At 40.4% G+C, this 13,413-nt stretch overlaps 1 protein-coding gene across 1 annotated transcript in view; it reads right to left on the reverse strand.

Moving 5' to 3' along the window:
* Window positions 1–505: 505 nt before the first annotated feature.
* The window catches only part of LOC109928798 (CUB and sushi domain-containing protein 1-like), a 2,165,117-nt gene continuing 2,152,209 nt past the window's right edge, over window positions 506–13,413 (reverse strand). Inside the window, exons 72-74 of the mRNA XM_048597409.1 lie at window positions 7,884–7,971; window positions 5,662–5,800; window positions 506–2,781 (exon numbers count right to left, since the gene is read on the reverse strand). Coding sequence (XP_048453366.1) covers window positions 2,622–2,781; window positions 5,662–5,800; window positions 7,884–7,971 — 387 coding nt within the window. The 3' untranslated portion in view covers window positions 506–2,621. The remainder of the gene's footprint in view (window positions 2,782–5,661; window positions 5,801–7,883; window positions 7,972–13,413) is intronic.

Here is a 13,413-nt window from a genome sequence, read left to right on the forward strand (position 1 = left end):
AGAATTTTCATATGATTTAACTGGAATTCTTGTATTTTGTTGCTTGCACTCTTATTTTCTGTGCCTTCTCTTAAATGTAAAGCCTCTGTGTCTTATTTTTGGAAAAAATTGAGCACTTTATGTTCAAGGTTGTGTATGAGTATGTGCTAATGTACAGAAACATAGCAAATGCTATGCATGCATGACTGTGTATGTGCTATCATAGGTAATTGAAACAAGGAAGTTGCTCAAAATTGATGTTTCAGAACTTTTGGGAAATCTTCAGACTAAAGAACATACATACATCTTCAAAAATGTTGGGTCCTTTAACTCCTCCCTGGTTCAGTTCATAATTGCTGAATAATACGCAGTTTAAACTAAATGCAATTATTGAAAAAAAATCAAGCCCATTTCATTCATTAATGAAACTATGGTACAGGCTCACCATAGAATTTAAAACAAGAGAAAAATGGAGGAAGCTCTGCTGATAAAGTTCTGTTGTTCCTGACAAAGATCTTAGCCAGGAACAACGCATTTTTATTTTTTTAAAAAAACTTCCTCTGTCTAGTCAAAGGACATAATAACAATCTTATTCTAACCTCTCCCAGTAACATTATTCACTTACTAAAGTCAAGATTGGCAATTGGAGTTTAAACCTCAAAAAAGATTAAACAAGAGTGAGTGGCGAACTACAACTGAAAAAAGTTTGTTGGTAATTATAACATAAACATTTAATATAAAAATTTCCATAGGGGTTTGTCTCATCTCCATTTAGATGAAAAATAGATAGGAAATCTTGGGAAATGGCATTCAACTGTCGACTATTTTAGTATATTAACCCAGTAAGACCAACAATTAACAACAGCAGTAATCTCAAAGCTCTTAAACCCAAGGTATTGCATTATCCATTCCCCATAAGTTGCAATTTTGCGGTTTGATAGAACCTATTCAGAAGACTTGGTAAAGTTGCCGCTAACCACACAAAGTGAATTTTTCTCAAAGACAGTTTTTCTATGCCATAGCTGTGAATGAGAGTTTATCCTTTAGGCTGTATGCCAGATATATTAAAGAAATCACAACAGCTTTCTGCACAATACCAACTGTTTTGGGTAAAGCTATGAGTTACAGAAGTTACAAGTAAAGGCACTCTTTAGAACTGGCAAAATGTCACCAGGAAACAAAGGAATTCCCATTGTTCTCTCCCACACCCAACTATGTGCAAGTTTCTGCCCAAAGAGCTTGCTATTTATTTGGCAAAATCAATTTTAGTTTTTTTCCCTGTAAGCCTCACAGTTTGATGGTTATCTTTGGGAAGTCATAGCTAATCAGTTACAGAATTCTATTTGTGTAGCCATCAATGGCTGTCAAATGTTGCTGCCTGGTGTGAGGGCTGACCTTCATTCTCAGTCTTATTCTCGTCTCACGATTGACTGCCATTTTTTAAAGAAGGTAGGATAAATTTTTGTCTAACACAATAGCAGGCACAGCAGATCTGAAAGTTTCCAAGAAACTCAAAACAAGGCTCAGCAGACATTTGGCAAACATGACTATGTACCAACTCCACTAAGGACCCCTCACCTCCCTTATCAGAACATTTGTAATATTTGTTTTTTTTGTTTTAAACAAAAAGTGGTGTAACAATTTTTCTTACATTCTTCTTGGGAAAATAAATAAGTTTTTTTTGCTAAATATAATTTACAAAAGGCAGTGTTTATTTAAGCTAGCTGGAAAACAGAATAGATTTCTCTGACAATATTTCTGAACTACAGCCTGTGGAGATTCAGAAAAGTTATATGGTGTTAAAAAATCATCTCATTCCATTGTTGTTTTTTTGGCTTTTAATTCAAAGAATAATATCCAATTGATCTTTAATTAAGGAACTATAAAAACCCTCAGAAACCTTTCTCCCTCACAAGCCTGACATCAATAAAAACTGACTCTATAAGAATCCAAGTTTGGAGGAAATAATATTGCAGCCATCTAATACCTATTGTTAGCATTGAGAACGTTGTGTGATGTTCAGCAATGGAAACTGAAGTCTTTAAAGCAAGATTTTTCTTATGTACAATGGTCAGTGTATAGAAACCCTGTAGCCAATTTAATGCCAATATCCTACTCATTCATTCATAACACGCTAGTGCAAAGAATTGTGCAGTCAATTTGCCATACAACAATTGAAAATAATCCCCAAGCTGCTGCCTGTTTTAGAACAGTGACCTTATTTTGTGATGTAGGGAGTTGTAAATTTTATGTATGTCGAACATCTTAGTGTCAGCGATGGAACAGGTTTTGTCCTTCCTTGTCTGTCCATTTTTACCTCTTCTTGGAAGAATACATAACTCAAAAAAAGAAGAAATATCTGCCAATTGCAGCCAGAGCAGAGAGTTTCAAACCCATCCAGGACTTGGTTTTGGTTCTTCCTGTGTTAGAAGTCCAGAAGAAATTGCTTTGACATGTTGTCTGAGGATATTGTCCCAGCAAAAACTCCATTGACTGTGTTTGACCCAACGAAAGTTGTCAAAAAGTGTATCACTGCAAAGCAAGCAGTGGGACAGAGCGATGTGGTATATGGCACCAAAGGAGTTACTGCTTGCCAGGTAGAGGTATGGCTAATATCAGTTAGTCAGTAGTCAAAGTGAGGGCTATACTACTGTACACACAGTGTTCAGTGTTGTGTCAAATCGCACAGCCTTTGCCTCAGTGGGCTTTAAGTTAGTATCATACATGGGATTTTCAAATGAAGCCTGTCCATTTGTGTTCTCATGGCCAACATAGCCATTGTATTGTACTTTGGGTCTTGATCTGGAATGAAAAGAAACAAAAATGTCAGTTTTCATTTAGACAAAGTTCTCAATTGAAAAAAAAATAGATCAACATGGAAAGGGGCAGCCAAGGAATAGGAGCCTGCTGCGGATACCCCTTAGGGTTCAGTTACTCAGTCCTGCCAGATCATCACTCAATGAGACTGAACTCTTGATATCCAAACAGGGACTTTCAGCAAATCATCTTCAACCCAAAATTGCACAATCTCTCCATTGTGTTTAAAATTATATTGGTAACCAAAATATATAGAATCATAGAATCTCTACAGTGTGGAAGCAGGCCATTCAACACATTGAGTCCACACTAACCCTCTGAACAGCATCCCACCCTACATTTCCCATGGCTCATCGACCCAGTCTGCACAAGTCCAGACACTATAGGTAATTTAGCATGGCCAATCCAGTTAACTTGCACGTCTTTGGACTGTGGGAGGAATTTGGAGCACCTGGAGGAAACCCCTGCAGACACATGGAGAACGTACAAACTCCACACAGCCCGAGGCTAGAATCAAACCCAGGTCCCTGACGCTATGAGGCAGTCGTGCTTCACTGCTGAGCTAAGCCACCATGCTGCCCCTTTCAATCAGTACCACCTAGCACAACATTACACTTAATTCATGGATGTATGTGTTCTTTTGGAAGGTACTTTTATTTAAAACATCAAAATTATACGGGATTATCTTCAACGGGGCAAAATAAAATTTGGACATAATTTGGAAAATTGCATATTATTCAAATAGACAAGTCTTTGTGTCGAGAATGGTTGCCCAAATTCTCCATTAACTCAGTGATAAATGGTCGGTCAGGGGAAGTCCCAGATCTTCGCTATGGTCTGCGCTGAGTTAATTGGTCTCAACGTGGCTGACAGTATGGGAGCCACAGTTTACCTCTGTGCTCCTGGGTGGAGGAGAAAGACAGAGAGAGAGAGAGAGAGAAAGACAGACAGAGAGAGAAAGAGAGGGACAGATGGGTAAAAAAAAAATCAGGCAGGTGTGCCTCCTGATTGCTATCCAGCGAGCCCCTGTCAAAGATGCACATTTCGTGGAAGTCAGGTAAGGAAGTTTCGGGCTCATCTGTGATGCCCACCCCCACCATGGTTGAATTATCTGCCAGCACTCACCGTCTAGGCTCATATATGAAGAATGGCCACTTGGGCAAGGTATTAGAAGGCTGCCGACGCCTATGGAAGCGTACCCCAGCATGAGTCACCGCCCTCAGGAGAGGATAGAAAAGAAAAGCAGAGAATTGGGTGGGGAGGAAGAAGGAATTTCACTAACATAAATTAAGAACAGTACAATCATGTATAGTGGAAAGAAAACATATGAGCTGGGTTACAGCATCGAGTTAAAACTATTCACAATGTTCCAGATTCGCCTCTTGCAGTACGTGGCCCCGTTGGATTCCACTTTTGCGATTAGTACAAATCACTTATGACTAGTTTACCTTTTTTCTGAAGTATAAAGGGGAGTGCTATAAATTTTTGTGGAAACTAGCCAGCAGACAGTCCCAGCCAGCAATGTCAAGGAGCTGGGTTAGATGTAGGAATAATTCAGTAAATGGAGTCGTAGAATTGATATGTCATTTCAGATGTTTGTGATAACTCTTAGCCTGCTGACAGTCTAGGGAAAAAAAAAATCTGTCTCCTTGACCTATTTGGTAAATTTCCATCTTTTTGTGCCTCCAGAAATTCGGTGTATCACTAATAAAACTACATTGATAATTGATGGAATTATGTAATCTCTAAATGAAAATAGACACAATTTGAAATGAAACATCAGACACTTTAGCTTATCTTATCATCCTGATGTTCCTCCTATTTTCTGTCTGCTATTTTTAATTTTAATTTGAATTTCACTGTATTGTAGGTTCTGATCTTTAAAAAAAAAATCACAAGTACTTTACATATTTTTGCTTTCCTGATTCTCTGAGCTGGATTTTACAGCAGGACATACTGCTCCCCTACGTCCCTAGGAGGAAAGTCGGATCGAAATTGACCAACTTCTAAGCAAGGATGCTCCTCAGTGATACTGTCTTACCAGTATTCCCCAGTATGGGAGTCGGCTTCAATAGAGGTAAAGGATCCAGAAAGGAAGGGCAGAAACTGGCACTTGTATTGCACTTTGGTTTCATGACAAAACGGTTATAAATCTCTGAAAGTGCCCTACTCCCTGATTCAGAATAATGATATCTCTGTATCAAACACAGAAAGAGGTTACAAAATCCAGTCCTGGGTTCTATTTTCCAGCCTTGGCAGTACAAGGAGATGTTTGAGTATTACTGGGCTCCCAAGGATGTTTGTAGCTAATCAGTGAAAAAGGCCCCAAGGCTAACCTAATGTTGTTCCTGATACCACATAGTCAATCCTTGCTGCATTTTCCTACTTCCAAACACAAAGGGCTGCCAACTGATTATGTTCATTAATCAGCCCAGAAAAAAAATAACTTGCGAACTTAGCTCCAAAGCTCAGCCTTTTATTGGTTTTTCACTATGTTTAAAATGGAACAATCTAAACAACGGCATCAATATTCACTCTAGTTGAAATGATATCTTATTAGGTTTTACCATGATTTATCAGTCCTCACAGCCTGATCTGTTAAAGTCTATGTTCGGCCAATCTCTAGCTATATTCTGGAAAGCATTGAAGACAATATCATTCCTTGCATGGCATTGAATTAACACCTTTTATTTTGAAAGGAGTACATTAATCATCAATAGTTCTGAACCATTAATTTTGACACAAACCTCCATTGCATTCGGTACCAGTCTCACTGTACAGAGAAAGTCTGCTTCTCACATGCATGCTAACATTGTCATTTTCTATGTGCCCTACTGCAATGCAAAAAAGATGTACATTTGTCACCTGTGTTTGTAGAGGTAAAAGGCGAATCCTGATAAGATGAGCGCAAAGAAAGGTACCAAGATGGCAGCTGCTACAGAACTACTGTTTGTGCTATAGTAGTTATTGGATTTATCTCTATCCAGTTCTCCTCCTAGTGGTCCTGAAGGTGAGAGAAAACAAGAATTAGGCGATTAAATTCACACCAAAGACGATCAGCAGCTGCAAGAGAAGCTGAAGTGGAGGGACGGGCAGCGATGACGATGGGAAGCTCTGATAGGGGATAGAAAGTGGGCTTTGAAAGTAAGCTCAGAGTCAACAGCCTTGGACAATCAGGTTTAGCCTAAACAAGCAGCTACGAATAGGAAAGTCATCTAAGGCCATAATGTTGAGTCTCTGGTATATGTTAAACACGTATCTGGTGATGTTAAATTGTTTAAGTTATGGGAGAATTTTAACTCTCAAAACCATGTGGGTTTGGAGTTGATGTGAAGTGATCATTTTGAAATTAAAAAAAAACAAACTTACTTTGATCACACCGACTTCACAAGTGATGGTTGTGCTGTTGGGTTAGAGGGGCAGGGGACGTGGATATGATATGACGAACCAACCTTCACAAGGCAGGCTCTATGCTTAAGATCTTACCATCTTTTCCATGTCCAGTTTTAACAGTGCACGGCTTGATTTCCAGCGAAAACCAGCTTGTAACGACAAACAGGTGCTTTGCAGGACAGCTTTTGGACCAGGAGGAGCAGGATTGGTTACCACTTACTCTATATGCTACCCTGTTACCCTCCATGATTCTTCACCACTTCTGGATATCTGAACCCTCTCTGGTGTGAGGTCATGATCTGCTCCATGATGCCCCACCCTAACCTCAAACCCCACCCCACTGCACACCTGCCAACCTGACAGAACCCAGCTGCCTGTGGCTAGGAGATGGAGTCCAGAATTAGCGATCATGTTCTGCCATTAAATTAATCTCATGGGCTTTCCAATGGTTAGACACCATCTCTTCTCAATCTCTCCCCCTCATTCCCACCCCGCTAACCTCTCCACCCTCCACCAAATGGGAAATAAAAACCCTCCCCTGCTAATACCCGGGCATTACTGTCAACGAGGAGTAGTCTGGTGGCTATGAGACACATTATGTAGTATAGGTGCCCAGTGAGTCATAGAGTGCCCTGTTTCTGCTTATGCAGGGTCAGCAATGATGGTATCAAGGCTTAAAGGAAATACAAAGGATTACTCTTTTACCAAGAGGGTCATACTCCTTTAGCATGCTTATTTTATATTTTTGCATTGAATACAAGTTAAATCTGAAAGGAAAACAAAAATGTGCAGGAAGAGCCCAACCGCTCTGTTGGCGTCTGTACTGAGAAAAACCGTTCATGTTCTGAATGGTGAATTGACCCTTTCCACAGAATTGGAGGCTAGATTTCAAAGCAATTTATTAAAACCAAAGGGGACAAAGAGAGGTGGATTAATGATCTTGGACCATGCAATCACTCTGTCTTTAAATGGAAAATGTCAAAGAAAATAAGCTTAGAATTGAGGATTGAGGAAACAAAATATTTTTAAGATGTAATGAATTTCAAATGTGGTATTAATGATGATCATTTTGTTTATCACTTGGAAATTCTTTACTGTTTTCGAAGGGGCATGATGCAATCTAAAATGAAGTCTCAAAATAATAGAGAGAGTAATTACTAATCTACTAAGCAGTTGTGCAGTATCAAATAGCAAAATTTCAGATTCTATTCCCAGTTCCATGACAGGCACAGTCTAAGGCTTGTGGTTAGGCCATTTAGGACAGAAATGAGGAGAAATGTCTTCACCCAGAGAGTGGTGAATCTGTGGAATTCTCTATCACAGGAAATGGCTGATCCAAAATATTGAATGTTTTCAAGAAGGTGATAGATATACTTCTTAGGGCTATGGAGGTCAAAAGGTACGGGGAGAAAGCAGGAGCAGGGGATTTATTTGGACAATCAGCTATGACCATAAAGAATGGCCTCGCAAGCTGAAAAGGCTAAATGGCCTACACCTATTATCTATTTTCTATTAGTGTTAACAGAGAATAGACATTCAGTATGTATGTTATAGATGTGTTTTCTAAAGTCTAGTGTCACATCAAGATTTTCAATAATCTGATGCAGACTATATAAGTTGCATTTTTGGTTATCGTGCTACTGCATGCCAGAACTTTCTGATCAATGTTGTTCATTAACAGATCTGTTACTAACCTTGCCTTTGAAAGCCAAACTGTCGGAAGTCTTTGCCTTGGACAAATCCCTGGTAGACAAAGGTCTTGCCTTCAGGCTCAGCCGATACCTAATTAAAACATCCAACATTAAAAAAAAGCAGTTTTGATACATGCTTCATCACGCACTTAGGGGTCTACGTAGGCACAGGGATCACATTACACAATGACCCTGCATTGGGTTGAATGGCAGGCAACATGTAAATTTTATGTGGTTTGCTCAGAAACAGGACTGTGATGAGCAGCCCAGCATGAGATGTGCTGCTGACTTGCAGCATATTCCATAGCCAGATCAGGAAGAATAGGTGCACCTCGGGCTACACGGCTGATGGATCCATGTCAGGAAGTTTCAGATGGCAGCAAGAAGCTTGTCAATGGAGCTACAGGTCAAAAAGAGGACTTGTGGCTTGTTCATTGCTGTATTGTCCATGGGGTTGAGAAGGAGAAGATAGGTCATGTTTCCACAAAAGTCCATACCTTGCAAAGGGAATGGGAGTAGCTGACTGAAGAGGCCAAAGTCTTGCCCAATGTCATGGTTATAGTGTTGGGAAAAATTCAATGAGCCCACAAAAGTGGCCAAGGTTAGTGAACGCATCTTTCCATATATTGCATGCCAATCACAACAGCCTTTGCTGCGCTCAATGCAGCGCAGCCCCATCAGCAATCAGAATTAAGAATTCACATTCAGATGCTCCATTTAACCCATGCACACATACCAATGCTGTCCACCTCTCAATTTTTGCCTATTCAGCTGTGGCCAGCATGTCACACGAACAAACTGCAGCACATCCTCTGACATTCAACCCTTTTCTCTTGTGGGACAAGATTACACATAACAGGAGGAAGCAGCAGAGAACTAATGGGGAACAGGCAGGTGTGCATCTAAGCTCCTTAAAGGTGATGGTGCTCTGCAATTTAGGACTGGCAAAACTAAAGCCACTGCATCTGATGTCACTGTATACATTCAGGGTGACAACAGAATCTTATTTTAGAGATAGTAGGACTTCACAAGCTTCAAAATCTCCCCTCCCCCAACCGCATCCCAAAACCAGCCCAGCTTGTCCGCACCTCCCTAACCTGTCCTTCCTCTCGCCTATCCCCCCCTCCCCCCCCCACCCCCCCCCCCCCCCATCTCCTACCTACTAGCCTCATCCTGCCCCCTTGACCTGTCCATCCTCCCTGGACTGACCTATCCCCTCCCTAACTCCCCACCTACACTCACCTTTACTGGCTCCACCCCTGCCTCTTTGACCTGTCTGTCTCCTCTCCACCTATCTTCTCCTTTATCCACCTTTTATCCGCCTCCCCCTCTCTCCCTATTTATTTCAGAATCCCCTTCCCCTCCCCTATTTCTGAAGAAGAGTCTAGGCCCGAAACGTCAGCTTTCCTGCTCCTCTGATGCTGCTTGGCCTGCTGTGTTCATCCAGCTCTACACCTTGTTATCTCACAATCTTATTTTATGTTCCTTTCCAAATCTTACTCTGCTATTGGTAGGAAGTGCAAGATGCAGATGCTGCGACTGTGGGATTCTCACTTTGCATGCCACCCAAGTCCATCCTTTCTACATATTTATTTTCAGATACACAAAAACTGAGTGCATAGTTCTGTCTCATTACGAAGCATGTCTGTTGAAGAAACATGGCCACTTGATCTGATGTTCGCAGCCAACAGATCAGATATTTTGGTACTACAAAAATCTTAAAGTGTAGTGTAGAGTGCTGGGTGGCCTGCAGCTAGGTCAGCATGGGGAGGAGGAGAGTGTGTACAGGTATACCAGGAGGCAAATGTGCAGACTGGTGCTCCAGCAAGGAATTCAGATGAGGACTGTGAATAGCTGGTATTCAGGAGAAGCCTGATGATGCCTTTCTGCCCTACAGAGAAAAAAATCTTACCCAGTCAATTTGAACCTGTGCTCCAGAGCATTAGAGTGGGCCTGTGGGTCACCAATTCAATAAGTTAAACATTACTCTTTCCTGAAATAATTCTCTATTGGGGAGACTTCCGGTTGTGTCCTGGTAAGTATATAGCAATCAGATTACGTCTGTGACAAGCAACAAGAGGGAGAAGCTGACTTGACCTTGCTCCTACTGAGGGGTATATCTGTTTATGACTATTTGTAGAAGTGACCATTGCAGATGGTGGAGAAATTTTTACATTGGAATTGTGTCCTCCATCACGTTGTGTGACACTACCACTTTGCTAAATGGGATAGATTCACAATAGATCTAGCAACTCAAAACTAAGCTTTCATGAGGTTGTGTGAGCCATCTGCTGCAGAAGAATTGTATTCCACCATATTCTGTGACTTCCCCACCCAGAATATCCTAATATATGACTCTACCATACCTCCAAGCTGGGAAAATGTCCTTTACAGACACTCAACTCAAATAAAATATCACTTCTAAGGTAACTGTAAAACAAGTGTTTCCTTTCAGCAAATTTCTACATGTTCACCAGATGTAATTCTTTCCATTTCTTCCTGAGATACAAAGACAGGATAATTCATTGATTTCTCTCAGACTTTGATTACATTGAGGCTGCCAAACAGCAAGTTCAGATCTTTCCTTCTGAACTGAACCTGCTAGTGGGCTCTGACCCCTCTTTTTGTAAGGTGTGAAAGGAGTAGCCTTGATAGTAAGGGTGCCATAGAGACGGTGGTGACAGGGGATCTTAGTTAAGCAACCAAAATTCTTTATAATTTTTGTAGCTGCGCAGCTTAGGGGGAACATTGCTCAGAAGGTCAGGCAGTCGAGTTCAATCTGATAGAGATTAGGAATATTAAGGGTCAGAAGACCTGCTGGGAGTAGTTGTACAGAGCATTAATAAAGACATGATTGCAATTTCTAATATAAGCAATGTGATAATTATGTAGGATATTTGTCTTCATATCGTCTGGCCAAACCAAATTGGCAAAGGTGATGTGGGAAAAGAACAGCAGTTCCCTGGAGAACTAGCAATTATCTCGTGTGTGACTTATCTGGTCATTTAATTGAAGTCACATCCTTTCTTGAAAATTTTGTTCTGACCCAGTACTAATAAAGCAAACCTTTTAAAAATGTCACTGCCACAAAATTAAAACCAAAACCCATTTAGCTCCACTTTAAAATTCAACATCCAAACAATAATGATTTTTATACATCTTTATGTCAAATGTCCTTACACTTATTAGTTCCTGGGTTATGCTGTACTTCTGGTATGTAAGTTGTGGTTTCTACAGTGAAGATGCAAAATACCTGTTCAACTTCTCTGCGATATTTTCATTCCAATGATTATTTTTCCTCTGTCTCGAAGGGCCAATGTTTACATTAGTTACTTTTCTTTCTCCATATTTGTATAAAGCTCTGGAAATCTGTTTTTATATTCACGGTTGATTTAATCTCACATATCCCTACCACTTTTTAATCAACTGTATGATCACCCTTCACTGGTTTCTGACACCACCCCCCCAATTCTCACCCTTACTGTTTTGCAATAATATAAACCTCGTCTCTACTCTTATACCATATTAACTTCTCCAGCGAGCCATAGGTGGATCTCTATTGTTGGCTCATTTTTCTTTATAAAGTAATGCATTTTTGTTGAACATTTTGAATTGTTTCTTTAGATATTTCCAACTGTTTATTATTATAGTTGTATCTTTTACTCTACTTGTGAATCAACTTTAGCTAGCTTTATCTTCCATATTTATGTAGTCGGCTTTGTTTTGGTTTAATCTTGTTTGGGACTGGAATATATCACTTTCAAACTTAATATGGAAGTCAAGTGTAATGTCATCATTATTTTTTTCCTTCCAGGGGACCTTTTGCCATGAGATTATTAATCAAACCTGTCGCATTATATGATGTTAGATCTAAAACTGCTTTATCCCAATTGATTAGTGTGCCAGGGAACTGCTGCATAAAATATTCTACAAATGCTTTTTCCAGACCACCTTTGCCAAGTGGGTTTGGCCAGTCTATAATGAAGATAAAAAGTCCCATATGAATATCAGTTTTCTTTTGTTACAAGCTGCCATTATTTCTCGCTTAATGCTCTGCCCAATGTTATCACTGCAGCTCAGAGACCTATAAACTATTCTTAGCAATGCTGTTCTGACCCTTATTATTTCTAATTTCTATCAGACTGATTATATTACCTGATCTTCTGGTCCAAGGTCCTCTCTCATCACTGTCTTAATGGCATCCTTTACCATCACGGCTACGTCTTCTCATTTTCCATTCTGTCTGCCTTTTCAAAACGTACTATGCCCTGAATTGTTAATTCCCAAATCTGGTTGGTGGGAACTATGTATCTGCAATGATGATTCGATCAAAATCATACACTGTCATTCCTCCATATCTGTGAGGGCTCTGTTCCTGACAATCCCTGCAAATAGTGAATTCATGAGTGCAGAGCTTAATTAAGAGCAATTGTAGTGCTTTGTAACATATCGATAATGGTAAGACGTTCTGTGTACCAAGGCCGGGTATTGTTGGAGGGCGTTATGGGTGGTTATTAAATGTTGGAGGTGGAGGACAGTGCTGATGCGCCTCCCCACATCCCTGGCCACTCTCCCCCCAGTGACGCGCCCCTGTCCTCTAACTCCATCTTGTGGATGTCCGCGACCTGATCATCCTCACGAGCACCTCTGCCTTTGGTTGTGGAGGGTTGAGGGGAAGAGCTGTGTACTGGAACAGCTTGGAGAGCGAGAACGAGATTGTTGCATAAGTAAAAGTGGTCATGGACAGGCAAGTTTAGCACACGGATTTTGAAACATTGGTTACTTATTTTTTAGCGTGAAAAGGCAAATTCGTGATTCGTGAGCTCATGGATACTGAAGAATGACTGTATTTCTACTGCATTGCTAGCTCATTAATTGTTACAATTGTTTATTCAAATACAAAACCTTTAAATATTATTCAAACTGCTATTCTTTGTATGAACCTCATTCGCTGATGAGATATTGTTAAACTCTCTATTCCTTCCTACCTAGTTCTTGTCAATACCCAAATCACTACGCTGCTCTATTGGTTTGCCTATCTTCTTTAGATTGTGGAGTCACCCTTCATATGAATCCTTCTCTCTAGCTTTTAATTCAAAGCTTCATCCACAGCCCTGGACTTTAATACTGGCTTGGTTTAAGGGAAGACCATCCCAACAGAGAATCCCTTTCTTTAACCAATACTGGTGCCAGATTCCCTCAAATCAAAATCACTTCTTCTCAATTCGATCAGCCACTTTTTTAATTCTCCAATCTTCTTGATCCTAAATTAGCCTGCTGTTCAGGTGACAACGCAAAGATTATTACCTTTGACATTCTACATTTTAATTTCGAGCCCGGGTCTTCAAACTCTTTCAGGAGATCAACATTGCTAGGTCAATTTATGCGATTGGTTGTTCACTTGGTCCTGACAACTGGATTCTCCTCCTCTCACAGACAACAAGGTGCAGGGCTGGATGAACACAGCAGGCCAAGCAGCATCATAGGAGCAGAGAGGCTGACGTTTCGGGCCTAGACCCTTTATCAGAAAAGG

This window comes from Rhincodon typus, chromosome 5 (assembly GCF_021869965.1).
Source record: "Rhincodon typus isolate 14 chromosome 5, sRhiTyp1.1, whole genome shotgun sequence".
In the NCBI taxonomy this organism is placed as follows: Eukaryota; Metazoa; Chordata; class Chondrichthyes; order Orectolobiformes; family Rhincodontidae; genus Rhincodon; species Rhincodon typus.